This window comes from Pollachius pollachius, assembly GCF_949987615.1.
Source record: "Pollachius pollachius genome assembly, chromosome: 5".
In the NCBI taxonomy this organism is placed as follows: Eukaryota; Metazoa; Chordata; class Actinopteri; order Gadiformes; family Gadidae; genus Pollachius; species Pollachius pollachius.
The window spans coordinates 8000301-8028210 of record NC_136938.1 but is presented as its reverse complement, the minus strand read 5'-3'; the positions used below and the strand labels follow the sequence as shown (position 1 = coordinate 8028210).

Below are 27910 nucleotides of genomic sequence, written 5' to 3'. Positions count from 1 at the left end.
TGCATGAAATAAAAGCACAGCAAGCCATGGGTAGTATTGTTTTTCTGTTTGTTTTAATTACAGGGGAGGGATATATTGGTTGAATTGTTTAAATGGAAACAGAATAGAAGGCTTAATTACCACAGTATTTAGATGACAGACATGATCAGGCTCTGGTTTTCAAAGTAAAATGAATGAGGATGCATCAGGAAGGTATTGGCTGTATCACTAGTCCTAGATACAGAAGACTTGATAGTGTGAAGAATTTCAGCTTAATTTGTCCTGAGTTAGGAGTTGCTCACACAGGAACAACCTGATTAATATTTTCTAGATATATCTTTTCTTAAATTCTTTAAATTCTTACTTTAGCTGAACAAACAATAATAAAGTTATGTCAACTTCTACAGATCACAGTGGTTTAAATCGCTTCACCATCAGTGATGCCCTGCTACCTGCTGGAAGTACGGCTTGGATCTTTAAAAATAAAATAATTAGGCTCCCCTTCTAGGTGGTGTTGCAGGCAGTGGCGTTTGACATTTGTCCAAGGCTAGACTGCTGTAACGGTTCTTTCCTACAGAGAAGTAGAATTGACACAGTCCGCCCTTCACCGTGCTGTCTTGTGTAAAAAAAACAACATATAAAACCGCTGTTTCCAACAAATTATCAGAGCCCTCTACATCTAGGAAACTAAATAACATTAACAGGAAGGAGAAAGTAAAATAAGCCCTTTAAATAAAACGGTACTGTTGGAAACGGACAATGATGATGGCTATCATCTTCATCTTTCGTCTGGTCAGGGAGAACAATACTTTAGTAGCTGCGACCAAACAGTGTGTAATACTGGGCAGGCTCTTGGCCGCAGAGACACATCTGTCCACGCTGCAGCGTCTTCAGGGGCTTGAAGGGGATACAAAGGCCCTTGGCTCCCATGGAGGGGGCCCCGGCCTCCAAGTCCTGGTCCCTGATGAAATGAACAGACAGTTTCAGATCTCCCACCCATTTTTTATTTGATAACTAAAAGCAGAGATTGTTGGTATCTGGAACAAAACTAACGATACAACTGCCCACCGTCATGTTATCAAAAGCAACCTATATTCACGCACAACATTGCAATTAAACGCAACTGAAGTGGTCCAACCTTTTATCAACTATTTTGTCTATGTCTACTTTATTAGACAAACTCTACTTTAATAGTAGCTTCTTAAGTCCTATTTCCTTTGGGGCACTGCGCTGAGTCAGTGATTGATGCTGTTAAATCATATTAATATTTTTATATTTGAGTTACATATATTATAACTCAAGGTACATTTATTGTCCAATTTATCGGGCGTAGGGAACAGGAATTGTAAACATTTTCTTCTGTTTTCACTCACTTTGTTGTGGTCTTCTTGATCCAATCTTCACACTTAATGGCTCCGCAGAACGGAATCTGGACAATCTGGATAATAATAACAAATAATGAAAAACAAGAAACGTACATCACATGAAAACACAGGACACAGGAGGATTCATGTGTGTGGATGCAAGTGAGTGTGTCAAATCACAGGATTTGTGTGTGCGCACTGACCCTGCCCTGTTCTAGCTCTTTCTGCAACTGCTCCATGGTTTCGGCTGTCACCATGTGTTTCTTTAAGTCAGCGGAGGCCCTGGGGGAGAGAGAGACACAACATGTAGGTTTATGCTTGGTCATAAGTGGGCGTTCTAAACCACCGCTTCAATCTGCTGGTCAAGTCTCACTTGGTGAACAGGTTGTTCTGGATGTCTTCCAACATGGCCGTCAGAGTTTTCACCACATCAGCCTCGGGAACGGTGTGCTTCTCTCCGGTGTCTCGTCGCACAACCACACACTGGTGCTGCTTCATGTCCTTAGGACCCACCTCAAGACGGATCGGCACTCCCTGCACAGACACAGTCCAACCTTACTAAACAGTGGGAAGAGGACCACTCTAATAGTAATAATAAATTATATTTATATAGTGCTTTTCTAGGACTCAGTCGCTTTACACTGAGGGTGGATGGGAGGTGGGGGGTGGGGGGGGCTAAGAGAAGGCAGTGGAGAAAAGATGGCTCTTGAGGTGGGATTGGAAAACGAGTCCCAGAGCCTCGGAGCTGCCCTCTCTATCAGAACTCGGGTCCGAAGGCACACCTTCAGCTCCCAGTGGTTGAACTTCCAGCCCGGGGAGTAGTTGTCCCTGACGTCAGCCTTGACACGGACGTCGGCCTTGAGCAAGCAGCTGTTGTACTGGCTGCATTTGGCCAGCAGCAGGTCCTTCTCCGCCTCGGGCAGGGAGGCAGTGATACCGCACGGGATGATGATGACCTAGGAGACATCGCAGGATGGCCGGACGGGTTTCAACTACAGTGGAATACTATGGGTGCTAGGCATGTGTTTTGTGTGTGTGTGTGTGTGTGTGTGTGTGGAGGCTTGTCACGGTATCATTGGTTTGATACAGTGTGCGAAACGAGCCTTCATACCATACTATGCGCTTTCCCCATGTACAAATTGGGCGCCGACAATATGTATATTGGTGCGAGTCTAAATACCAAAAGTCCAGAATGCTTTCAAAATAATATTTTATCTCTGGACATATTCACATAAGATAATATATAATCACGTCAACAGGAATATAAATAAAGAATTAAAGACACAACTGGAATGGTTTTCAAGAAAAACTTGTGCTAAATTAAGTCCACAAACCCAACTATGCGCATGTATGTAACCTCGAACTTTGATATACAGAAACATGGATTTGTGCACACAATAGACCATGCCTGCAGAGTCAAGGCAAAGAAAAATTGGATATCCATTCCCTGCATAGAAGTGATAAAATCACATGATAATCTGCCTGCCTGCCTTGTTTTATGATCCTCCTGGCTAGTAATATCATTGATACAAATCATGGTTATTTTAAACAGTAATGATAGCGTGTTGCTGCTTGTACCTGCAGGCAGGCCACCCTAGGGGGCAACACCAGCCCCATGTTGTCTCCGTGGACCATGGTCAGAACCCCAATGGTTCTGGTGGTGATGCCCCAGGAGTTCTGGAAGGCAAACTGCTTCTCTCCAGGCTTCTTTGGGTCCTCAAATACGATCTCAAACATCTTGGAGAAATTCTGACCCAGATGGTGGGAAGTGGCTCCCTGAGGACAACAGAACATCAGAACAAGCATTAAACGGATATCTTTGGGATATTTCAACCAGGACCCTATTCTTCGATCATTTTGGGTCCAAGAGTTCTCCTTTAACACATAATTGCCAAGTTCTCCTTTAACACATACATGACTAAAGGCCAAATATTTATACTGTTAATTTGGTTGAGTAGCAAACATTACATTTCTAGAAATGGCATTTGAGACAGAAACACAGAAAAGTACAAACTTGAATAAAGACCACATTCTGAAATATTGCAAGTACTCAAAAACCTTTTTCATGTTGATACATGAAGTTATCACGGGAAGTTAACAGTTTGTATGATCATAGACACCCGATGCACATGCACAGGCAGAACACACGCACGCTTCCAGCTGTCCTAGAGCCTGAGGAGTACCTGGATGGCCCTGCCGCTGGCAGAGATGAAGGCCTCCACGGTGGTGGTGTAGTCTCCTCCTGCAAACTTCTCCTTCTCAGTCTTGCGCCCTCGCACCACGGGGATGGCCAGCAGTTCTTCGTAAACCCTGGCATACAGCTCCAGGATCTCCATCACCTACACATAATATTGGACAACATTGGATACCCCGCCGATGTCTTACTCGGGACACATTCCCACATTGAGGGTCAGTACATATTTTTTTACAAAAAGGTGCATGTGGGTCTGACCTCGACTACTGCCTCCTCCCTGGTGGCGAACGCTGTGTGTCCCTCCTGCCACAGGAACTCTCTGGTCCTCAGGAAGGGCTGGGGGTGTTTGAACTCCCACCTCTGGATGGGGAGCAAGTGGGGAGGGGTGAAAGCATGAGAAAGTTAACATGCCGGTGAACCCACCATCATTTTTTAAATTGGTTTTAAACTTGTTTTCTTTTTATTTTGAACTTGGTTCAACTGTTAATGAAATTATACTGTTGTTCAGAGAAAATGGGTGTAAATGTGTACGTATGAAGCTGAATACATAATCAAGCTGAAATTAAAAAAGGTAAGTGTACTAGCCCCCTAAAGTTAAAAGTGATTTAGAGTCAATCTTAAATCTAAGGATAGCAGAGTGTTGACCAATACTGTAGCAGATTTTCAACCACTAGTAGGGAGAAAGTATACTTTTTAGTTTTCCCACATCGTGAATTAAATTCCCCAACTCTTAATATAGAGTTTTAAGTCTAACTAACTTCAGGTGATTAGCAAGGTACAGACGAAGAGAGCGTTATTAAGGTATTTGTGTCGATAATGTAGGTATGAATATAGATGATCACTGACCACAACGTTACACCACTGGTTGAGCTTGATGGGCAGGTCTCTGTGGGACTGGACCCATTTGGCGTAGGCTGGGTACATCGCTGAACCACAATACGAAACCAAACACCAAAGATTAGTTCACAAACATTGGCGCAAAGCAGTCACCACACTCAGCCGGCACCAGAAGAGCCTTTAACACCCTGATCCAGAACTCCCTATTAATCTCACTTACTTTACAGCACACCTATCCGGCCAAGGTTCTACAACAAGGAGCGAGGGGAAAAAGAACGGCTAGGACCAATATTTAGCTTACCCTAGAGTACAAACATCGGCCATTGGTAGAACAGATGTATTCAGATATGTAATGTAATGAAGGGCAAAAAGGGGGAGGGGTTTAAATATGTGATTGGGCCAGCCCAGTGGCAATTAAGAAAGAACGAAGGGGCCAATCTACCCCGTTTTATGAGCCGGGCAGGTCATAAACATAAAAAGGACAGCTGTGACGTTGGCCCAAAGGGCAAGTGGGCCCTAGGGGGATAGTACCCGGCCTGCCAGCCCAGCCCAGCCCTGATGTCCGGGATGACCCTGATTGGATGAGTCTGGCCTGGTGTGTGGTGCACTCACCGGTCTCACTAGTGGGTCTGACAGCGATGGGTTCAGCCAGCTCGGTTTTTCCTGAACGGGTCACCCAAGCCACCTGATGAAGAACAGAGAGAAGTACAAGTCTTGAAAAATATTCACAATGTTAAATGCCTTCTTCCAGAAGCATTCAGAACTGCTGTGCCGATGATGTTACTAGGTGGCTCACTTGGTGCCTGCTTGAAAAAGATTAAAAGATGACACATTATACCGCACCAGGTGTTAGTGTGTCCACCTAGATGTATGACGGATAGATGGGCAACATTTGCTGCAGTCCACTGGGCAGTCTGGTGGACTGATCTATCCAGCACAGATCTAGCTGGACACGCACACTGATGTCAGAAGAGGCAGATTTTCAATCAAAACGGATTCTAACGGCTAATTACACTGGCAACTGGTGGTATAATAAGTCACCTTTAAAAGGCTCACTTTTACAGCTTCCTATTCTTTACGAAAATGACAAATGGAAGTGACCGAGGAAATCTTACATCGGGTGGCCGTACTACACACACGACCGCTTCACCGCAATACACCGGTCCACCTTACCTCCGGCGCAAAGTCCTCAATGTGGGACTTCTCCTTCTCCAGGGCGGCCTGCGACACGAACATGGGGAAGTAGCAGTTCTCCACGCCCAGCTTCTTGATGCCCGCGTCAAAGAACTCCTTGATGGACTCCCAGATGGCGTAGGACCAGGGCCGCAGCACGTAGCAGCCGCTGACGTCGTAGTATTCGATCATCTCCGACTTGGTGATCACCTGGACAGAGGTGGCCAGTGGTAGGTCAGGGGACGGAACCTCGAGGGCTGTGCAATTATTCAAGCCGAGTTGAAACCATTTTCTTTTTTTTAGGTCTATTTATTTCATTCATTAAATGTTTTGTAGAAATTGCGTAACAGCTGGATACATATTTGCAACAAAAAAATGATTTGAACATTTTCTATTTGAACATTTTGTATATTTTTTAAGGTGAAATTTCAGTTCTCTGTTACAAAGTGTTTTTTTTTGAGAGAAATGCTGAATAAATGCATCATGTTTTTAAACTCAAAAATTGTTTGAATAATCGTGATTTCAATATTGACCATTATAATCATGATTCTAATATTGACCATTATAATCGTGATTCTAATATTGACCATTATAATCGTGACTATGATTTTGTCCATAATCGAGCAGCCCTAACGACCTCCTCAACGTCAGTAGCTGTGTGCAGTATTGTGTAGACCGCGTGGGGTTTGGGATGTTGTTGGTCTTACTTGAGAGTACCAGTCCGCAAGGTTTTCTTCTTTCTTGGCTTCTAGCCCCAACCTAAAATGGAACGATACATGGAAACAAGTCAAGCACACCTCAACATGAAGAACAGGGTTGATCCAGTATGAAACGGATATGAACCTGGTGCGCTGTTCAACATGTGATTACATTAGGTTACTTGGCAAGTATTTCATGTCATCCCGAATGTACTTTTCCTGTATACAAAGTTATTTCATTGCATCAATATTTGAGGTCCAAATATATTGGGGCTGGTAAAATAGAAAATCTAGTTTGAGGGAGAACAGATGAATCGTTCTAGAGAGATGTGAAGAACACACACACCCCGTGCTTTATAGGAAGGTAAAGCCATGTTCCTGACCGTGTCTGTTTCTTGGGTCCGGATCCCTCTCCGCCGGCCCCTCCCGACCCCTCCTTGCCCCCCGGTGCAGGCTTCTCTCCCTTGGCCTTCTTGGCTCCTCCTCCACCTCCCTGCTTCTCACACTTGTTCTCCTTCTCCTTGCGGCTCTTCTCCTCTCCCCCAGTGGCGCCAGCCGCGGCCAAAGGCTTGTAGTCCTGGCCCGTCAAGGTCTTGTACTGGCCCTTCAGAGCCAGCAGAGCCTTGATGGCCTCGTCCACCTGTTCCTGGAACAGAGGCAAGGCAGCTTGACCGTCACCAACCTGGTGTGCTGTTAAACATGTGATTAACATCACATCCAGGTGTTGGCATTAGAATCACAGACGCTAAAATGTGAATGGGGAGGGTAAGCCACCACCCTGTCCTTGATACATGACACCATGCAACGTCTACATTTAATATAGTAATAATCAAAATGTCTACCGAGCAACAGTTTTTTTTTCCATTAATCATAGAAAGCGTGCCACAATGAATTATTTTTCAGGCTTACCTTGGGCGCTTTCTCGCTCTTCAGCTTCCTAAGAGTTTCCCCCTGCTGAGCTACCTGCTCATACAGGCCAGCGGCCTCAGTACCGCCCGGAGCCTGGGCAGCGGGTGCCTGGGATGCTGGGGCCTTGGCAGCAGGTGCCTGGGCAGCTGGGGTTGGAGCCATCCCGGGTTTGTAGTCCTGGCCCGTTTCCTTCTTGTACTCGGCCTTCAGGGCAAGCAGCTGCTTCACCGCTGCATCCACTTGGTCCTGCGAGTGCAAACATTTGAAGCAGCATAAGACCATTATCCCTTGAAGGTTATTGCTTTATGGTTGTTTTCCTTGTGGGGAAGGGCTGCATGCTCCCCTGTAAACTCCTTCAATCTAGTTCAGTTTTCAATTCAATGCTTAAATCAGAAGGTGAATTGGGCAGGCATATCTGCCAATTAGAGGTTATGCATGCATCAGCATGTGTTTGACCCAGAAATTAAGTCGTCTAATGAAATCCAATCTACAAATGGTGTTTGTTTCTCGTTAACTACAACAGCTGATAAAATCAACACAGGACCACACAATGGAATGGAATAAAAAAAGATCACAAATAAAAATAAAAATAACATAATGAATGTAATCATCCGTGCAAGCAGATAGAAAGAAAAAAAAAAACATCACAGATGTGCTAGAATACCTTTGAGGCCTTTTCAGACTTGAGTTTCCTTACAAGCTCTCCCTGATTGGAGACCTGCTCATAAAGGCCTGAATGAGCAGAAGAGGAGGAGGAGGTGGTAGAGGAAGAGGAGGAGGTGGTTTTGGGGCAGGAAGGAGAAGCATTTGTGGGAGGAGACATCCCAGGTTTATAATCCTGACCGGTGATTTGTTTGAACTCCGCTTTGAGAGCCAGGAGCTGCTTCACTGCTGCGTCAATCTGGTCCTGGAACCAAAAAGTCACAAACACACTTGTACCCATCAGTGCCTGGTTCTAGGCTTAACCTGGCTGAACAGAGCAACTCTGAACAGAAGGTTAATTGAACCGACAAAAAGAGCAGCATTTATGGTGGACACAAACAGTGATTGGACCGATGATGATAAACTCATTGCAGCAAAGATGATGCTACACTCCACCTAGGTGGCTTTGACTGGGCTCCTCCAGAATAAGGGTGGCAATGTTGTAAGCCCGTTATTGTAGTTTGTAGACAATACGAGACCTGGTGCTCTATGTTGCCATGCAGGAGATCTCCTGGCGTGTGTGTGCCAGTGACCGCTGGTTTAACCTGTGCACATTGATTGCTCAATGCACAACAGGTGTACAGCTCTTCCCAGCCCAAGAGTCCAATCAGTCTGACTCAGGTCAGGGGAAGCTGCTTAAGCCACCCGTAATCCCAAAACAGTTCACACTCATGCAGTGATTGAACCAATGTCCAATGCACACAAGAATTGATTGGACCAACAACAATGATGGGACGTTTGGATAAGTGTTGATGGGCACAAGCCTTGATTGGGCCAAAAGCACTAGATGCAAGCAGTTATTGTCCATGGACTGTGCCGACGAGCAATGATCAGCAAATTGCTGCATACCTTGGGTACTTTTTCTGTCTTCAGTTTCCTCACAACCTCACCCTGTTGAGAGACCTGCTCATACAGGCCTCCCGGAGCAGAGGAGGAGGTGGTGGTTGTGACGGTGGCGGTGGGAGGAGCAGCGTTGGAGGGAGGAGTCATCCCAGGTTTATAATCCTGACCGGTGATCTGTTTGAACTCCGCCTTGAGAGCCAGGAGCTGCTTCACTGCTGCGTCAATCTGGTCCTGGTACCAGCGACAGTCACATTAACAACTTAAACCATCAGTGGGGCCAAGCTCCAGTAAACATGCCAAAGTCATGCGCCACTCAGCAAATAAGCATTGACTGGATGATGGCCAGGCAATGAGTAGACAAATGATGACACAAAACCAGACTGGACTGATGACAAAACAAGCCCTGGTTGGACTAATGATGAGGTCAAGCACCTATTGGACTAATGAGGATGAACACAAGCACCTATTGGACTAATGAGGATGAACACAAGCCCTGATTGGACCAATGATGTACACAAGCCCTGATTTGACCAATGATGTACACAAGCCCCGATTTGATTAACGTTATACACAAGCACCGATAAGACCAATGATGAAGAAGTCATGCAATGATTTGACAAAAGACCATGGGCAGAAGCATTGACGTAATCATCAATGACTTGTTGTTTGGATGAGGGTTGAACCCGGTTAGGGCTGAAAGTGGGTGATGCATGCCCTGATTGGCCCATTGGCAACAGACACTAGCAGTGATACGACAACCACTGATAAAACAAAGAGTGAGTGACAAACGTTAGTGATCCCAACATCTGATAAGGTATTAAACACAAGCGATGGTCAGCGACTGCATACCTTGGGTGCTTTTTCAGCCTTAAGTTTCCTCAAAACATCTCCCTGTTGAGAGACCTGCTCATGTAGGCCTGAATGAGCAGGGGAGGAGGAGGAGGAGGAGGAGGAGGAGGAGGAGGAGGAGGAAGAGGAGGAGGTGGTGGTGGTTTTGGGGCAGGAAGGAGCAGCGTTTGAGGGAGGAGATCCAGGTTTATAATCCTGACCGGTGATCTGTTTGAACTCCGCCTTGAGAGCCAGGAGCTGCTTCACTGCTGCGTCAATCTGGTCCTGGTACCAGCGACAGTCACATTAACAACTTAAACCATCAGTGGGGCCAAGCTCCAGTTACCATGCCAAAGTCATGCGCCACTCAGCAAATAAGCATTGACTGGATGATGGCCAAGCAATGAGTAGACAAATGATGACACAAAACCAGACTAGACTGATGACAATGAAGACTAGTCCATTTGTCCGGACTGGACTAGTGATGAGTACAAGCAACGATTGGATTAACAATGACGAACGCAAGTCCGTCTTGAATAATGATGAGATCAAGAACCAATTGGCCTAATGTTGAATACAAGCACCTATTGAACTAATGATGAACACAAGCACCAAAAAACAGCACCAACAAAACCCAATGATGACAAAGTCATGCAAGGATTGGACCAAAGATTATGGGCACAAGCATTGATTGAAACAACAATGATTTGATTGCTTAATGTTTAGATGAGTGTTGATGGCGCAAACCCGGTTAGGGCTTAAAGTAGGTGATGAATGCTCCGAGTGGCCTATTGGCAACAGACACTAGCGTGATATGACAACCACTGATTAATCAAAGAGTGACTAGACAAACGTTAGTGATCCCCACATCTAATGAGGTATTGACAAAAACGATGGTCAGCGACTGCATACCTTGGGTGCTTTTTCAGCCTTAAGTTTCCTCAAAACATCTCCCTGTTGAGAGACCTGCTCATACAGGCCTGAATGAGCAGATGAGGAAGAGGAAGAGGAGGAAGAGGAGGAGGTGGTGGTTTTGGGGCAGGGAGGAGCAGCGTTTGAGGGAGGAGATCCAGGTTTATAATCCTGACCGGTGATCTGTTTGAACTCCGCCTCGAGAGCCAGGAGCTGCTTCACTGCTGCGTCAATCTGGTCCTGGTACCAGCGACAGTCACATTAACAACTTAAACCATCAGTGGGGCCAAGCTCCAGTTACCATGCCAAAGTCATGCACCACTCAGCAAATAAGCATTGACTGGATGATGGCCAGGCAATGAGTAGACAAATGATGACACAAAACCAGACTGGACTGATGACAAAACAAGCCCTGGTTGGACTAATGATGAGGTCAAGCACCTATTGGACTGATGAGGATGAACACAAGCACCTATTGGACTAATGAGGATGAACACAAGCCCTGATTGGACCAATGATGTACACAAGCCCTGATTTGACCAATGATGTACACAAGCCCTGATTTGATTAACGTTATACACAAGCACCGATAAGACCAATGATGAAGAAGTCATGCAATGATTTGACAAAAGACCATGGGCAGAAGCATTGACGTAATCATCAATGACTTGTTGTTTGGATGAGGGTTGAACCCGGTTAGGGCTGAAAGTGGGTGATGCATGCCCTGATTGGCCCATTGGCAACAGACACTAGCAGTGATACGACAACCACTGATAAAACAAAGAGTGAGTGGCAAACGTTAGTGATCCCAACATCTGATAAGGTATTAAACACAAGCGATGGTCAATGACTGCATACCTTGGGTGCTTTTTCAGCCTTAAGTTTCCTCAAAACATCTCCCTGTTGAGAGACCTGCTCATATAGGCCTGAATGAGCAGGGGAGGAGGAGGAGGAGGAAGAGGAGGAGGAGGAGGAGGAGGAGGAGGAGGAGGAGGTGGTGGTGGTGGTGGTTTTGGGGCAGGAAGGAGCAGCGTTGGAGGGAGGAGTCATCCCAGGTTTATAATCCTGACCGGTGATCTGTTTGAACTCCGCCTTGAGAGCCAGGAGCTGCTTCACTGCTGCGTCAATCTGGTCCTGGTACCAGCGACAGTCACATTAACAACTTAAACCATCAGTGGGGCCAAGCTCCAGTTACCATGCCAAAGTCATGCGCCACTCAGTAAATAAGCATTGACTGGATGATGGCCAGGCAATGAGTAGACAAATGATGACACAAAACCAGACTGGGCTGATGATAATGAAATCAAGCACTGATCGGACAAAAAACGATGAACACAATTCCAGACAGGAAAAATGATGAGTACAAGCACCAATGGGCCTAATGATGAGTACAAGCACCAACTGAACTAATGATATAAACAACGGGACTCGACCAATGCGGAAAAAGTCATGCAATGATTTGACCAAAGATTATGGGCACAAGCATTGAGTGAGTCAGCAATGGCTTGATGTTTAGGTAAATGAATGGTGCAAACCCGGTTTGGTCAGATGGGCCGATTGGCAACAGACACTAGTAGCGATAAGACAACCACTGATGAACCAAACAGTGAGTGGACAAACAAGAGCAATGATCAGCGAATGGCTGCATACCTTCGGTGCTTTTTCAGCCTTAAGTTTCCTCAAAGCATCTCCCTGTTGAGAGACCTGCTCATACAGGCCTCCTGGAGCAGAGGACGAGGAGGAGGTGGTTGTGACGGTGGCAGGAGCAGCGTTGGAGGGAGGAGTCATCCCAGGTTTATAATCCTGACCGGTGATCTGTTTGAACTCCGCCTTGAGAGCCAGGAGCTGCTTCACTGCTGCGTCAATCTGGTCCTGGTACCAGCGACAGTCACATTAACAACTTGAGGGATCACTGACGCTAGGCTACAGGTCGTCATGAACACAGATGAACACAAGCAAAGGATGGCCAATCCCAAGAAATGTAAGCATTCATTGACCATATTCCACACATTAGACCAATAAAGATGTTATGACTAAACAAAAAGGACGATTGACCCAACAATACTCATCGGACAAGGCAAATATTAGATAACAATTGATGAAGGTCTGATATTTAACTACATTCAAAGTATGGCCTGGCCATGCGATCCAGGGGCTATTCCCAGACGGTGTGTAATCAGTGTGCTGGTGAAAGCGAAATTGACGTTGGAATAGTCAATGAATGGGAAACACTATCGATCGTGGATGGTGTCGTTCTCTCAGACTCGCTCAAGTCAATTCAATGTGTTGGAAACACTCCATATGCTTGGTGGCGGTTATGGGCCACTTATCAAAGTAGCACATCACAGTAAGCTAGCTCGATATTGAAATATATCAATAAATAAGCCCTCTACTAGATATGTCCCCGGAAGTGAGGGGTTTGAGGGAATATGACGGCATTGCCACACAACCACATGTAACGGGCCGGTACCGTGAATAAAACAACGCATTTCCCTGTGATTGAACATTTTTGGATTATGTGCATTTGATCTATTTGATTTGATAAAATTAAACTTGGCTGCATACCTTGGGGGCCTTCTCGGTCTTCAACTTCCTGACCAGCTCGCCCTGCTCGGTCACCCTGGTGTAGATACAGGAGGAGGAGGAGGAGGAGGAGGAGGAGGAGGACGAGGAGGAGGACGAGGAGGAGGTGGTGGTGGTGGCAGCGGCAGGGGCAGGAGGGGTCATACCAGGCTTGTAGTCCAGACCGGTCTGCTCTTTGAACTGAGCCTGTGAACAAACAGACCATTGGTCCAAGATAGGGATTAACAATTAAACCATGAATTAGAGAATATCATTTTGAGAGTTCAGTTAGAGAAAAATAAAAAAAACAACTAAAAGAGGCATTAGTCCCTTCCAATTAAGCTAATGAATCCCTAGCTCAGCAAAGTGATGAAATGAAAAAAAAAAAGCCTCTTTGTCTGCATCGGGAGATATTTACAGAACATCAAATCTTCTGAAGAATCCTATCTTCAATGTATCACACATATGCCATTATTTGTCAGTTGCCTTGTCAACTTATACATTTTCATACACATCGTTGGATTAACTATGCTTAAGTGCCACAATTGAATCATTTTTGCTTTACCAATTGTGCGCTCCGCCTGTGCTTTGGTTTCACACAGTGTGCGATTGTCATACCAAGTACATTTCCAAGTACCTTCAAAGTAAGCAACTGCTTGACAGCCTTCTCCACCTCCTCCTTGGAAGCTTTGTCAGCCTTCAGCTGGCGAACACACTCGGCCTGAGCCACGACACTGGAGAACACGTCTCCTGCTTGGGCTGGGGCCGGGGCTGTGGATGAGGCTGGAGCTTCTCTCTTTACCTTTCCAGCGGAGGCAGGCTAAACAGAGGAAGACAGCCAAATAGACTTAAGGTTAACGGTCCCATGGCAGGTTGTCTAACATCAATATGAGTTCCCCTGGCCTGCCTATGGTCCCCCAGAGGCTAAAACTTGCGTTCGGTGTAAAACGAGCACCAGGTTTCCTGCTCGCCTTTGAAAAAATGGAAGCTCAGGCTCGCTGATTTGGAATGTGAGACCTTGCGAGCGCCAAATGTGTGTGTGTGTGTGTGTGTGTGTGTGTGTGTGATTTCCACAACGAGACTGTAGCTGGGGTTATCTCAGCCACCGTTGAGCCCCGTTGCTTGCCACCTGCTGCCGCGAGGCACCACCACCGCGAAGCACCACCGCCCGGCAGCGGGCAGCCGACAGCGGGCAGCGGGCGGTTCAGTCTACTTCAGATTGATGTGGAAGTGGAAGAACCAGAGACGTCGGAGAACCCGACGCAGTCGTTTGTGATTCATAATATCGTCTGGAGGGGCACAAAGCTTTTGGCCGTGATAATATGTATTATATGATATGTAGGCCTATTAGGCTATATGATATTATTTAGATATAGAGCTCCAGGACTGTAACGCAATTGTTGTAGGCCTACACTTCTTTATTTGGATAACCGTTATGCTGTTGGTGTTTCCGATGCACATTACACGTCGGACTCTCGTCTCTGGTATTTCCACAACGAGACTCGTAGTGGGGGTAATCTCAGCCATGGTTGAGAAGGTATTGGGGGAAAGGAACTTTGGCTTTGACTCCCTGAAGTACATGAACCAAAACATGGAGGAGAAAGGGATTGTTGCCCGAGATTGTCTCCCGCTTGAGCCCCACTTCCCGCTGCCGAGGGACCACCGCCTAAGCGCTGCCCGCTGCCGTGGCGGCGAGGCTCCGGCGGGAGAAAATCGCGGTCAACAATCCCTTTCTCCTCCATGTTGTCGTTCAGTCTACCTCAGATTGATGTGGACGTGGAAGAACCAGAGACGTCGGAGAACCCGATGCAGTCATTTCAGATCCATAATATCTTCTGGAGGCGCACACAGCTTTTGGCCGTGGTAATATATGATATAGATATCTATTTATAATATGATATTATTTAGATATAGAGCTCCAGGACTCCCGAATATTTACAGAACACGAGCAAAGGCTGTGTGCGCCTCTCCATTGCCATACATCCACTGTAAACAGAGCATGATTCCGTGGGCGCCAGCTGCTCAGGGCCACACCCCCACCCTCCTCCTTGACCCGCCTCTTTCCTCCTCATTTGCATTAAAGCTACAGACACCGAAACAGCGCGTTTGGGGAAAGCTCAATGTGCGACTGGCTCGTAGTGGCTGTAATTCTGCACCACGGCTGAATTTCGGGAACGTCTTCAAATACTGTGTTAGGGGCCCACTAATACCTATATTAAAGCATCCATAAAGTAGCATGCCATGGGACCTTTAAAAGAGGTTGACAGCCTGGCGCTGAACACTTTGGTAGTACAGATCACGAAAAATCCATTTCTAATCTATATGCAACATCAAAGTGGATAGTCATATTAGTATTATAAGAAGCCTCTATTTATCTATTTTTTTCTATTTATCTACTTAAAACAATGTGGTGGCATTGTAGTAAAAGGCCCTTGTGATCCCATGGTTTGGGGACAATGGGACTAACCTTGCTGCTGGGGGTCTGGGCTTTGTTCTTTGAGCCGGAGGTGGGCATCTCCTTGGTATGGCCATCAGGGATGTAGAGCAGCACACAAGGACTTTCCTTGCAGCTGTTGGGACTACATACACACACAAAAGAACAATGGCTCAATATTCAGATAACGTGTAAAGACCAGACTCCTAGCCAATCTTCCTCTTCAACATAAACCTTGGCTTTAAAGGCTTGAGGATAAATAAACCAACATGGTTCATATTACAAATGTCGCACTACAACAACACTCAGGGGTCCTCCATAAAGTCTCACCTAATTGGCTCATAGGGCTGGTCGCAGATGTAGAAGCCACGCCTCTGCAGCTGAATGATGTCACCTTTCTTCAGGTCTTTCAAGCAAGGATCTCCAAGCATCTGCTCCTCTAGCTAACACAGGAAATGATACCATATTAATTACCATATAATATTTGTAAAAGTACTAATAGGCATTAGTTAAATCAACACAGTAATCTCTAAAACATGCTCAGCTAATTACAAGACTTCATACATTGGGGTGAACAAAATGGAAAAAATGTATTACTTTTGCACAAATAATATATAAATCAAAATACTATTTAATATTCTCAGTCCATCCGACTTCCCTTACATCAAAGCATATGGATATGCAAGGCATCAGACAAAAAACAACCATTTCTCCTTATATTCATATACATTGTGAGCGTTCTAAGGGCCGCCCATCCATCCACTAGCCAAGCATCCCGGGGTAGGGTTAGCACCTTGCTCTCCTGGTTGATGAAGGCCTTGAAGTCCTCCTCCTTGCCCAGGACGGGCTTGGTGATGAGGTGCAGGTAGTTGATGCAGATGGCGGGCAGCAGGGGCGCGCGCTGGGTGTCCGTCAGCCACGTGATCTTAGTGGTCTTCTTAAAGTCTGTGTTCTCCAGGTTCAGACGAGCCTCCAGGGACGACACCTTCCCGCCGGCGTCCCTACATCACCGCGGAGAGGAGAAGAAGAACACGCGCTCAGCCATGGGACCCGTGTTCAGCGTGGAGGTTCAGTTCTGTGTGGACTCGTGACGGCAGTTGGAAACTGCCCCTTGAGAATTAAACCGGTTGTGTTTTCTCTACTCATGGACCTCATCACTGCCTGCCCAAACGGCGGTGAAAGCAGGCTTGTTGCCCTTCCACTCGGGAGACTCTGGGACTTGGAACAATCACGGACTTGCACCGTGATTGTTGCACCGTTATAAGGTCTGATACAAAAGGCACAAAGCGTTTGTTTGGAACTGTTGACTCTTTTGTTTATCATTTAAAAAAAATGTTGGCGAAGCCATGACATCGCTAACAATGTCTGTCGGCCTTATCGGTCACCGATCTTGCCCCTTACTGTAACGTGGTGTTAGAAGAATCAATCAAGAATCAAGAATCAATTAAGAATCAAGAATCGTTGTGTGCCTACTTGTTGATCTTGGTGATGATGAGGTTGCCCCAGTTGATGAAGGTGACCACCTCTCCCACAGAGAAGGTCTCAGCGTCGGCTCCGTCCACCAGAACCTTGGGTCCGTACCATACCTCCTTCATCCCGACCTCGGCGTTCTACCGCCGCAAAAGAGCACAAAGTTTCCGTTAGAAAAACCCAGGAGGCAGGAGTTTTGACTGGACGAGAAACCTGTACAATAAGTTCTGCAGGTTTCAGTGTTTCCCTTTTATGCACTCAGAATAAAGGCTGGTGTATGATCAGGTCTCATCACATTTTTCCCCTTCTCCTCGCTGTTTCGAGTACCCGTCGGCCATACACCTCGACCATAAACACAACGATATAATTCAGATTGCTCATAATTCATGCTCATGTTTGTTGTTATGTGTGTTAACAAACAATCCAGGTGAAGTGTGGAGCTCAAGACCACAGAGAGGTACAGGTGGGACTGATCACCTTGGGATGTTTAGCAGCCATCTTCATCTCCTCCACCGCGTCAGAGACCGCTACAGGTACCACGTAGGACTTTGAGAGGGCTGTGTATCTGGGAGCTACTGGATCAATAACCTGAAACACACACACACACACACACACAAAATGTAGAGGACATAATTAGAACGCAGTGCTACAGTTCTGCAAGGCAACCATAGCAACATGCTACCATGTTCATGCAGAGGATGGGCGTCATGACAAGAACTGTGCAACATCAAAGATTTTCCAATCGCTATACAGACGATACTAGTTGAACAGGTTGTTTTCAGTTTAAATGTCTAACGAGAAATACAGGAAACACACCAGCATTAGTCCGCTCTTTGAAATGTTGGCAAAATAACAAAAATGTAAAAGGTTTTGCTGGATCAAGAGGCATTATGTACCCATGGGCCTTGAACAATGGAGCCTTATTTACTACACAATCTGTTGATCATGATATTCTCATATAATCGCTGTAGAGATGTTGAATATCAATTCTGAGATTTAAACCTGCACTATGTCACTTTTATACTGCATCTATGTACATACCGTTTGCATTAAAGAATATGAACTAGAGTATTTCAAGAATTAAAACGCCAATCCACAATTCACCATGGAATCGTTTTTCTTTTCTTCACAAAATTGCTTCTGGAAAACTTAAATAGTGCCGGTTTAACAATCTAAGGACATTGGTCAACTTTGGCATTGTCAAGGTCCATTTTCACTTCAACAAAATGTTGACCAGCAGAACAAACTTGATCACTGCAACGAAACGAAAAAAAAAAAGAAGCAGTTGCAAAAAGCCAAAATAAGATGCGTCTATCTCTGCAATTTTCTGTTGCTCTTAAATAATTCAGCACATATAGGGGCATCAAAGCATGGAGGAGGAAGGTGTGAACTTAATGTGTTTGATTGTACATGTAACCCTTTACATTACCAGATACCTAAAATACCATATTAAATACCATTAAAGAACATCTTACTTATTTTAATTTCATAAAAAGGAAACTAGCGAGAACAAGTACCACATGTATGGCAGCGACAAGTAATAAACAACATATAATAAATCCAAATTGATCATTCAAATTTGAAAAGTTTCTTATTCCTCATTTCATATGTACTGCGTTGGAGGTCCATCTCCCAACTCCCAGCTGCCCCATACTCCCTACACTGCAATGACATTGCTTCAAAAGGAGTTTGGTTGAATGTTTGCGCCTCTGTCTGAAGTGACTGGTAGGAAGACAGGAGCAGGGGACAGTGTGTGCACACACACACACACACACACGCACACGTGTCTGTGCATGAAAGAATACGCAGAGGGGGTGAGGGCTGTATGGGCTGTGAGGAAGAAGGAGGACGAAGAGGAGGACGAAGAGGAGTACCTTCAGACTGCTAACTGGCAGCTTGGAAACAGAAGAGTGAGATGCACTTTAATGTCTCGGACAGGTCAGAGAAAGAAAGGGGGAGAGCTACAACATCACAAGGAAGGGGAAGCAAGGACATTGAGTAACAGAAAAGTTAACAGAAAGGAAAGTGAGAAAGGGAACTAGGGTCAAACTGAAAGGTGAGTGCAGACAAGGGTGGTGGTGCAATTCCTGGGCCAGATGCTAAGCTCAAGGTCAATACACCATGGTAGGGCATGAACTATGGCTGATGGGTTTCCTAAACCAACGCCAGTATAATTCTTATATTTGATTGCAATTAATATACATTGCTTTCATATTCCCTACGGTCATAAATGTATTCAAGATACTGCTCAGCCAAATCTATCATATGCTTCAAGGTGTGCATAGTGAAAGTAAAACAGTTATTTTCAACACACATATTAAAAGAAGCCATTTTCCCTACATGGGTGTTCTCAAGACTGGATATCTAATTGACAAGTCCGCAAATCATAACCCTTACCAATCACAAAAATTATCCTACTTGAACGGCTGCCTTTCGATTCTCTTTGAATTGGATAGCAGTGAGGAGATCCAAAGAAAGAAATGCAACGAGCATCACAACCTAATCGATCCATGGTTACAACCACAACCTTTCAAACTAGGGAGCTGTGCCTTGATGGCTAAAAACAGTGTGGTTTACACACACACACACACACCGTGATATGAACTATGTTTGTGGCAAGTTTGGCCAAGATCTGCTGAACGGTGTGGTTGAACATCACGCACAGACAGTCTGGATTTGGGTGACCAGGGACCTAAAGCTCAACTCTTGGGAACAAGGTTAACTGCACATTTAGGAAAGCTCACCATGAGTACATGGTGAGTTTATGTCCCTATTGACTGCATACAACTGTTGTGGAGCTATATGTAACAATTCTGTGGTAAATGGTGGGGCAAGGCAACAGTGAGCATGGCGGGAGCAAGGACATGGAATTGCCAGGTTGGGTGGAGGGAGTTAGCCTCATGAGAACATCCAGATATTCAAGTGTGTGTGTGGTCGGCAATATCAGACTGGCCTTGGCTGGGCAAAAAACAAAATGGCCATCATAAATGGCCGCATTTATGTTGCTTGTGAAAAACTCCCAATAATCAGACTGCTAACACATCAAAAACCTTTCTGATCAAAGCCTTCCTTTGATATTTCTGTGAATTTTTAAACTTTAAACATTATTGTTTATATTGGATAAAACCGTTTTCACTGCTCTGTTGATTGCAACACATTTGTTTTTTTAATTCAGAACACAGCGACGTTCCTTGCTCCGTCATGGAGTGAAAATCCCTTTCATTAGCGCAGATTCGTCCTGCTATAATATGGTTATTTTGGGAAGCGACTGAGCAGGCTCGATGCGAAATCGTGCTGCACAGAGGACCGGCTGTGAACGCGCAGGATCAGGATGGTCTCATGAGGCTTGGAGGAAGAACTTAGCGAGAGGAACCCACACTGACCAGACAATTATTCTACTAGGGTGTAGTTTGATCTTGTAATCCACTATACAGTAACATTTATGCGCCTCATCTAGTTCATTTTATTGTATTAAAGTCAATCTTTTAACTTACTACAGGTGAAGGCAAGTTAAAAAGTAATTGACCCTCCTTTCCCCTGAGATGAAGGGAACTCCCCTGCTCTGAGGGGGAGCAAGATGAGAGGAAGAGGAAATAACGATGACAACAAGATGAGGAAAAGAGAGGGGACCGATCTGTGAGGTTTGCCAGTGTTAGTGGGTTACTGTAGGACATGTTCACAGTGTTAGTACAGTTCATGTACAGCATCAGTATAGTATAGTATGTGTAGTGCGTTTGTGTTCGTGTTAATACGTAACGTTTTTCAGTGTAGTACATGTATAGTATGTGTATAGTGGTGGAGGTGGCGGTGTTTTGAATGCGGAGGGAGACAGCCAATACCCAAAGCCATGCTAGCAGCCCAGTGCATGGCCAAGACAAGCCATGAGGGAATTCATAATACACATAGTCATAGACTCATTGTTGTCCTACAGGACTGACCCGTCATCTGGTAGGACAATGTTGAGGACATTCATGAACCATGTAGAACCACTGATCTCAAAGACTTCCGATCCTTTGATTATCCGGATGATAACGAAATACCAAATAGGACATGGCGTAAAAAAAAAGGCTTGTCATCTGATAGTTTAAGTCTCTAACAAGTAGGGGTGGGAATCTCTTGGCACCTCACGATTCGATTCCGATTATGAGGTCAACGATTCGATTCTAAAACGATTATCGATGCAAGAATTTTTTTTGAGTACATTTCCATGCGGGATTTTCAAAAATATATATACATCTGAGTTTGCTACTTAGAGTTTGCTAATCACTTCCTACTTTTGTGATGATCATTAAAGACATCAACAGATGAATTAACTTATCTAATATTTTAGTCTGCCTCTGAATCCAGAGGCAGACTGAAGTGCCTCTGGATTCAGTTGAATAGATCAACAATCTATCAGAGCATCGCAACGTTTGAGAAATCCACGTGAAGTCCAATTGGGACTCCGGTCTGAAGCGGAGGCTAGCCAGACTCATACAATTTGAGCTTGTAGCTTTGGTCGGTTCCCAGGCTTGTGAAGCCCATATGGAAAGTCTAGTACTCAATAGACAAGACTTGTACCAGAAAAAGACCAGACCTTCCTTATGAGCTTCACCCAGATGAACATAAAAATACAATAGAAAGATACATTAACCATACCTTTTTGTTGAAGGCCCAGATTTTGTCCCACTCCATGTTCACTACGGATCTGGATCCACCCTATTAACACAGAAGACAAATCAGTTAGACTCATCACAAATTAACCTAAAGAAACAGGACAACGAGACCCTTGGAAGGCGGGTTTACCTGGGCTGCGATGAACTGCTTGAGGCCCTCCACCGTCATGCCCCTCCTCAGCACTCCTCTGACCGTGGGGAAGCGTGGGTCGTCCCTGCAGGAGGCCAGGGGAAGAGAGACGGAGGACAGGGCGTAAGACCAGAGACACAGATCCCAATTTAACTGAAATCAACAATTTATCTTGTTTGACAATCAAGACAGGCCTGTTACTCAATGCATTTGAAATACTAAAACACGTCTGCATAATTATGTTAATACTAGGGCTGTTAAAATTTGTGTGATAATAACGCAAGTTCTGAATTCATTTATATATATTTTTGTCTTACTTTACATTCAACTACACTTGCAGTAAGTGACTGCCTGATTACAATTCCAAAATCTGTTGTGCTTCTTATTCGAATTTAACTACACTTATAGTAATTGTTGGTTTAAAATTGTAAGAAGTAACAATTCCCAAATCTGTGTTGTTCCGCAAAATTCATATTCAACCCACACTGAGTGAGTCAATAAAACTCCCTCAAGATCACTTGGTCTAGTTTTTGCTCATTACGTACGTTTGGTATTAATTAGTGCGGCATTCCATTAGATAATTTCATTTAACTACAAATGGAGTGGATTCAGAATGTTATTTAAAATGTTTGATTTATCGCGAGGCAACTAACCAATACTACGGGATAAACCGCGATTAGAAATTGTAAGCGTTTCACCGCCGTTGTGAATACGTATCTGGTGTCGTGGTCTATGAGCCATGTAGGAGGTGAGTGTGACTCACCATCCGTCCACGTAGCCCTGGTCCACGAACCAGGTGAGCTTCCTCTTGGACAGCACCGTGTTGTTGAGGTTGAGCCGGGCGTACTCCCAGATGTAGGGCTTGCGGAGGCGCAGCGCGTCGATCACCCAGTAGAACTGGTCGTCGCGGTCGTGGTACTCGGTGGTCCTCAGGGCGTGGGTCACCCCCTCAAGGCTGTCCACGATGGGGCAGGCGAAGTCGTAGGTCGGGTACACCCTGGAAGTGGGGGGGTTTGAGTTATTGGTAGGGGTGCAGCGGGGGGTCACAAAACACACGGTTCGGATTGTGGCACGGTTTTTGAGTTACGGTTCGGATCGACAAAAACAAAAAAAGACAAGACAAATGTGACTTAGCTTTCAATTGCCTTTTTTGTTTTATTTTCAACCTCCACTAATCCTGGTGCCGCAGTGCCGGCACACTGTGACCGATTTGTCCACCACCCTTATTCCATTTTAATTATAGTGCACAGGGAAGCCAAAGTGCTCCCATACAGGTGATTACAATGATGCAGGAGGCTTCTCCAACTCCTCCGCTCGGCATCCTGTGACGCTTAATTGAATTAAACATGCACCGATCACGTGGACCCCGACTTTTGCATCGTCGGCCAATCCGCGGATCACGTGCATTCTGAAACGTGAGGGTTCAGTACAGTCGATCTGTACGGATCACGTACAGATCGACTGATCCGTGCACCACTAGTTATTGGATTGGATTTTTGTCCTCCCCGCCATAATGCAGCACATATCACCCTCAATGCTTTACACCCTTAAAAAGGGGACCAGCCATCGATGTTCAATGTTATTTTAGTCTCCAGGTGTCTCCTAACAAGCCCCTTCAAATAAAACAACTGCTATGATGTGTGTTGTGGCGCAAACTAGGGCTAGACCCCCACATTTTGGGAGACTTTACGCAAGGGTGGGTTGTGACCGGTCTCAATACATTCATTGCATATACGAGACATAGCATTCAGTATATACAAGAATATAAACACAAGAAACTGCACTTTTACATCGTAAATGCCTTTTAAAATTGCTTGGAGCGGTGTTCAGAGGCCCTAAAACAGGTGGTTGGACAAAGCGACGGTACCTGTATGTGGTGCCTGTGCGGGGATGGGCGGCGTTCTTGCAGCGGAAGAGGGTGGGGTCCCTGAGACAGCCGTTGTTGGAGGCCATGTCGATCTTGGCCCTCATGCAGCAGCACTGCCCGGCCTCCGACCCCGCCTTCATCTCGGCCCACATCTTCATGTTCTGCTCCACCGCTGGCCGAGGGGACAGTGCACACAACTTATTAAAATGGATTTTTTTTTAATATAAAAATAATAAGACAGTAACAAATCCGAAAAAAAATAAAGATCTTATTTTTTTTTTTTTTTATTAATCGCAGCCTTTGCGATTTGCAGATGTCTGTTTGAACTCGGTTCACCGCTCTGCCCTACTCACAGTTGCTGCGGTTGGCAGACTCGGTACGCTGCTCCCGCTCCAGCTTCATCTGCTCCGGCGGCGTGTTGTCGATGTAGGCCTTGCCCTCGGTCAGCAGCTGCTCGCCCATCTTCAGGATGACGGGGAAGTGGTCGCTGGTGTAGGTGAACTGGTCCGGGGTGATCTGCAGCATGGCCACGTCCTCCAGGATCACCTGGTGGAGAAAAGCCCCAGAGAGAGAGCAGCATGAAGCACACAAACTTCAGGGGTAATACAGGTCACAGGAAGGCTGGGCACTTCATCAAATTTTGATTGTGATTTCGATTTTTGGGTCAAACGATCTCCAAAATAATATAATCGAGTTGAATCATCAATTTTTTAATCATTTTTTTATTATACATTAAATGTTTTATAGAAATTCCTTATTCTTCATTATTTTAGATTTGAACATTTTTGTATTTTTTGTACGGGGGAATCTTAAAGTTCTCAGTTAAATAGTGTTTCTTTGGAAAGAAATGTTGAATAAATGCATCATGTTTTCAAACTAAAGAAATAATCCGTTTGAAAAATCGTGATTTCAACATTGACCAATTTTTTTCATTATCGTTCTTTCCAAAACCGAGGAGCCCTAGGTCACCGTTGTTTATCTGACCTTCTCAAAGTCCTCCTTCTCCTTCTCCGGGTTGGTGTCGTCGAAGCGCATGATGAGTTTGCCTTTGAAGGTGAGCTGGTAGTGCTGGTTGAGGAGCGCTGCCTTGGCGTGGCCAATGTGCAGGTACCTGATGAGAGAGGGGGATCACCATGATTGTTAGAGCCAGAGAGGAACTCATTGATTCATAAGAATAAGTTGGTTAAATAAGACTAATAATTGGTAATAATAATTGTTTTATTGTTAACAAGGTTTCTTCTAGTCTAAAATGCATAATTTAGTTATGCATAAATGATAAAAACATTGCTATATTATAGACTTACTCCAACAAGTGTTACTCTCACAGAAAATAATAAATAAAAAGGAGTGACACTACAATGGTTATCTGGTGATTTGGTTGTCAATGTAGAACTACATGCCATACTGGAATGCATGTAACTGCAACACAACGTAATTGTACAGTTCCTAAATCTTCGGTGGATGTATTGGAACTCACCCGCTGGCCTCAGGGGGGAAGCGGACCACCACCTTGCCCATCTCCGCGCCCGGCAGCTCCACAAACTTCCCCAGATCTTGCTTCTTCTCCTCAGGCTATCGCGGAGAGGCAAGCAGCACAACGGAAGAAGGAAATTCAATTAGGGTTAGGGTTAGGACTGGAGAAAGATGAAGAATGGGTGAAGGCTGGAGTCATAGGACTTTGTTGCTTCGTTCATATTGCTTCGTCTGCTGACTTATCACAAGTCACTTCAGCATCAATAAACACTTTTGTTTGATGACTCAGTGCTAGGTAGCATTATACATATATATATTATTATATTATATTAGATATATTATATTATTGTACATACAGAATTTTACACAAACAAGCTTATTAGGATCTTAACTCCAGGTCATGGTTGTCTTACGTTGGCTTTGCGAGGTGGAGCTTTGCTATTGGCCCATTTCTTGCCCACATCCACAAAGAGCCCCTGGGCGCCCAGGAAGGAATACCAGCGGTTGACGTGGGAGAAGGCGTTGGCCTGGCCGGACCACTCTGTGTTCCCTGGAGGGACGGAGAGAGAGGACACCGCATGTGAGGATCCTGAGGCTGTGCATCTAGTACTAGTGATTCTTCTGGACAGAGTGACGAACCTTTGAGTGCAGCCCACACGCAGAGGTCGGCCAGGGTCAATGCATGACCCACCAAGAAGGTCCTGAGGGACAGAGCCTTCTCCAGCTCCCCCAGGGCCAGGGCCAGACCTTTCTGACTACACAGACGGCGAGAGCTGAACTCCAGCCAGTGGTCCACCTGCAGAGCCCGGGGACAGACAACACAGTGTTTAGTTCGGAAAAACAGTTTTCCACTAGTGCTGCATAGATATGGAATTTCCGGAATATATGGAATGATTTTTATCAATAACTTTCTGCTTCTCATGGCCAATAACAACCGATAATTACAGTTCTTTGTATTTTAAAATATATTTATTATAAACAATTTAAATCACAACTGCGGAAAGAAATCACTCATAGCAAGATTATCTGTTATGTTAAACACACTTCTGTGTCCTTTCTTTGCATGCTCTTGAATAGCCATAGAGCTGCATTATAACGTCAAGTACTGATCAAAACCTGCCTGTCTACTACATGATGCTGCCCGAGGGGCCTTGCTTAGGGACACCCCGACACTAGGAGGAGCCAGGGATCAAAACAGCAAACTCCTGCTTAGAAGTCAACCCGCTCTACCTCATGAGCTAAGCCAGCCCCACAGCTCATAAATCGATTCCTCAGACAGCACTTTCTCGTGATATTGTTGTTAAGCAAATACTTGTTAGTTACTCGAATAAAACACGTTTTTAAACCGGGTCGTGTCGGCCCTATTTTGAAACGTTACATGGTGGAGCTGAAAGAGAGCATGGTGGTACAATCCCACAATAACAGAGAAACCAGCTTTACTTGCTCACACTAAATCAACATTATTTTTTGGATACAATCGTTCCTTGCACACTTTGACAGTGATGGTCACTCATGGGCCCCTCACCTCTGTCTGCTCCATCATATTGGCTCCATAAAGGCCCATGGCAGGGGCCACCCTGGCCAGGTAGCGCGTGATGGAGTTCACATCACTGAACTGGACCGTACTGCACAGGAGCACACAGCAGAGGACACACACGAGTTGATGTATCTCTAAAACCCTATATAGACTAGCTATACACACCCTGTACAATAATAAAGCTACAAGGTCGATTTATGTACCGGAAGCAGGTATAATGAACAAGGTAGGTAGGTATGCAGTAAAATGTTCATTTTCTGAAGATGGGAAGTTTTATGACTATATGATTCATATGGTCACTGACAAATATAGGGATAGAAAAGTATTTTTAGGACCTGGGGATGAAAACACTTACTCAGACACATGAAGCTTTGTGTCCTTGCCCTCCTCTACAGACAAATTCACGCTCCCTTTTACATGCTCTGCTGCCAACAATGCCCCTAAGAAAATACACATGAAAAAAATACATTATTAGTCAAAATGTAAACTACTGATATTCTTTAAGAGCCAATATTGTCATTGTGCATGCTATGTGTCCAAGACACCCAAATGAGTGTATTGCAGTCGGTGTTGTGACAGTAAACGTTAAACTGATGGCATGTAACCTAACATATACAACTTGACAAACCAGTTTGGTGGCGCGGCGTGCAGGATCAAGCCCGTTATGCGATGTATGTTATGAACCCTAGCCCTGCACATTTACATGACATTATAACTTATAAATTAGGTGGTCGACATGATAAATAAGGTGGTCGACATGTGACCATTGCAGTAATAAGTTATGCATATATATTACATGAGGATAGGAACGTTATCTCATCGCCCCGTACAGTTTTCTGATGCTTGCGTCAGCCAGCAATACTCAATAGAGACACTAGGTGTCGCACTTTTACGGGCTACCAGCATAGCATGCACACAAACACTGGCTTGGCACTTTATAAAACACCATAATATACATTAAGATAAATAAAAGTGCAGAGACAAAGACAAATGTACGAGGTTGGATGGTATTCGTTTATTATCCAGCTAGAACTACACCCGTCACTTGTTGTGGTTGATATGCCACGACGACAGGCATGTTTAGTGCATGGCTGGCAAGCTAACCGGTCCCCTTGTAAAACATAAACAGCAAACTGAACCGGCATAACCCTTAGCACTACATGTGGCATCATATCAGACATGGGCCAGACACAGACACTCACCCAGAGGCGGGTTGCTGGGGTTGATGGTGAGGTTTAAAGCCATGCTCTGCACTTCCAGTTGCTCGCTGGGACAATTGAGTGACGGGACCGACGGTTTCGGACAACCCTTCTTCACTCGTCAAGGTTTATATTCTATCGCCC

The 27910-nt window shown here is 45.1% G+C and overlaps 1 protein-coding gene across 3 annotated transcripts; it reads right to left on the bottom strand.

The window, feature by feature from the left end:
• Positions 1-52: 52 nt before the first annotated feature.
• eprs1 (glutamyl-prolyl-tRNA synthetase 1) lies at positions 53-27863 on the bottom strand. 3 transcript variants are annotated; one of them, XM_079737330.1, is made up of 37 exons: positions 27770-27863; positions 26923-27007; positions 26556-26655; positions 25670-25826; positions 25444-25580; positions 25035-25129; positions 24542-24668; positions 23911-24103; positions 23558-23729; positions 22454-22687; positions 21691-21775; positions 21544-21603; positions 17383-17493; positions 16909-17045; positions 16229-16436; positions 15766-15878; positions 15469-15580; positions 13639-13821; positions 13005-13208; positions 12090-12311; positions 9549-9812; positions 8706-8930; positions 7819-8061; positions 7155-7400; positions 6629-6891; positions 6255-6306; positions 5548-5757; positions 4987-5059; positions 4384-4463; positions 3796-3897; positions 3527-3682; positions 2922-3119; positions 2126-2299; positions 1717-1877; positions 1547-1625; positions 1353-1417; positions 53-940 (listed from the first exon to the last, which is right to left on the bottom strand). In XM_079737330.1, exons 1-37 carry the CDS (start codon positions 27810-27812, stop codon positions 790-792), a joined length of 5520 nt encoding a protein of 1839 aa, XP_079593456.1. In that variant the 5' UTR covers positions 27813-27863; the 3' UTR covers positions 53-789. The 3 variants fall into 3 exon arrangements, with proteins under 3 accessions (XP_079593456.1, XP_079593454.1, XP_079593455.1); XM_079737328.1 differs by lacking the exons at positions 7819-8061; positions 8706-8930; positions 9549-9812; XM_079737329.1 differs by lacking the exons at positions 7819-8061; positions 8706-8930; positions 9549-9812; positions 12090-12311.
• Between the last annotated feature and the right edge of the window lie 47 nt (positions 27864-27910).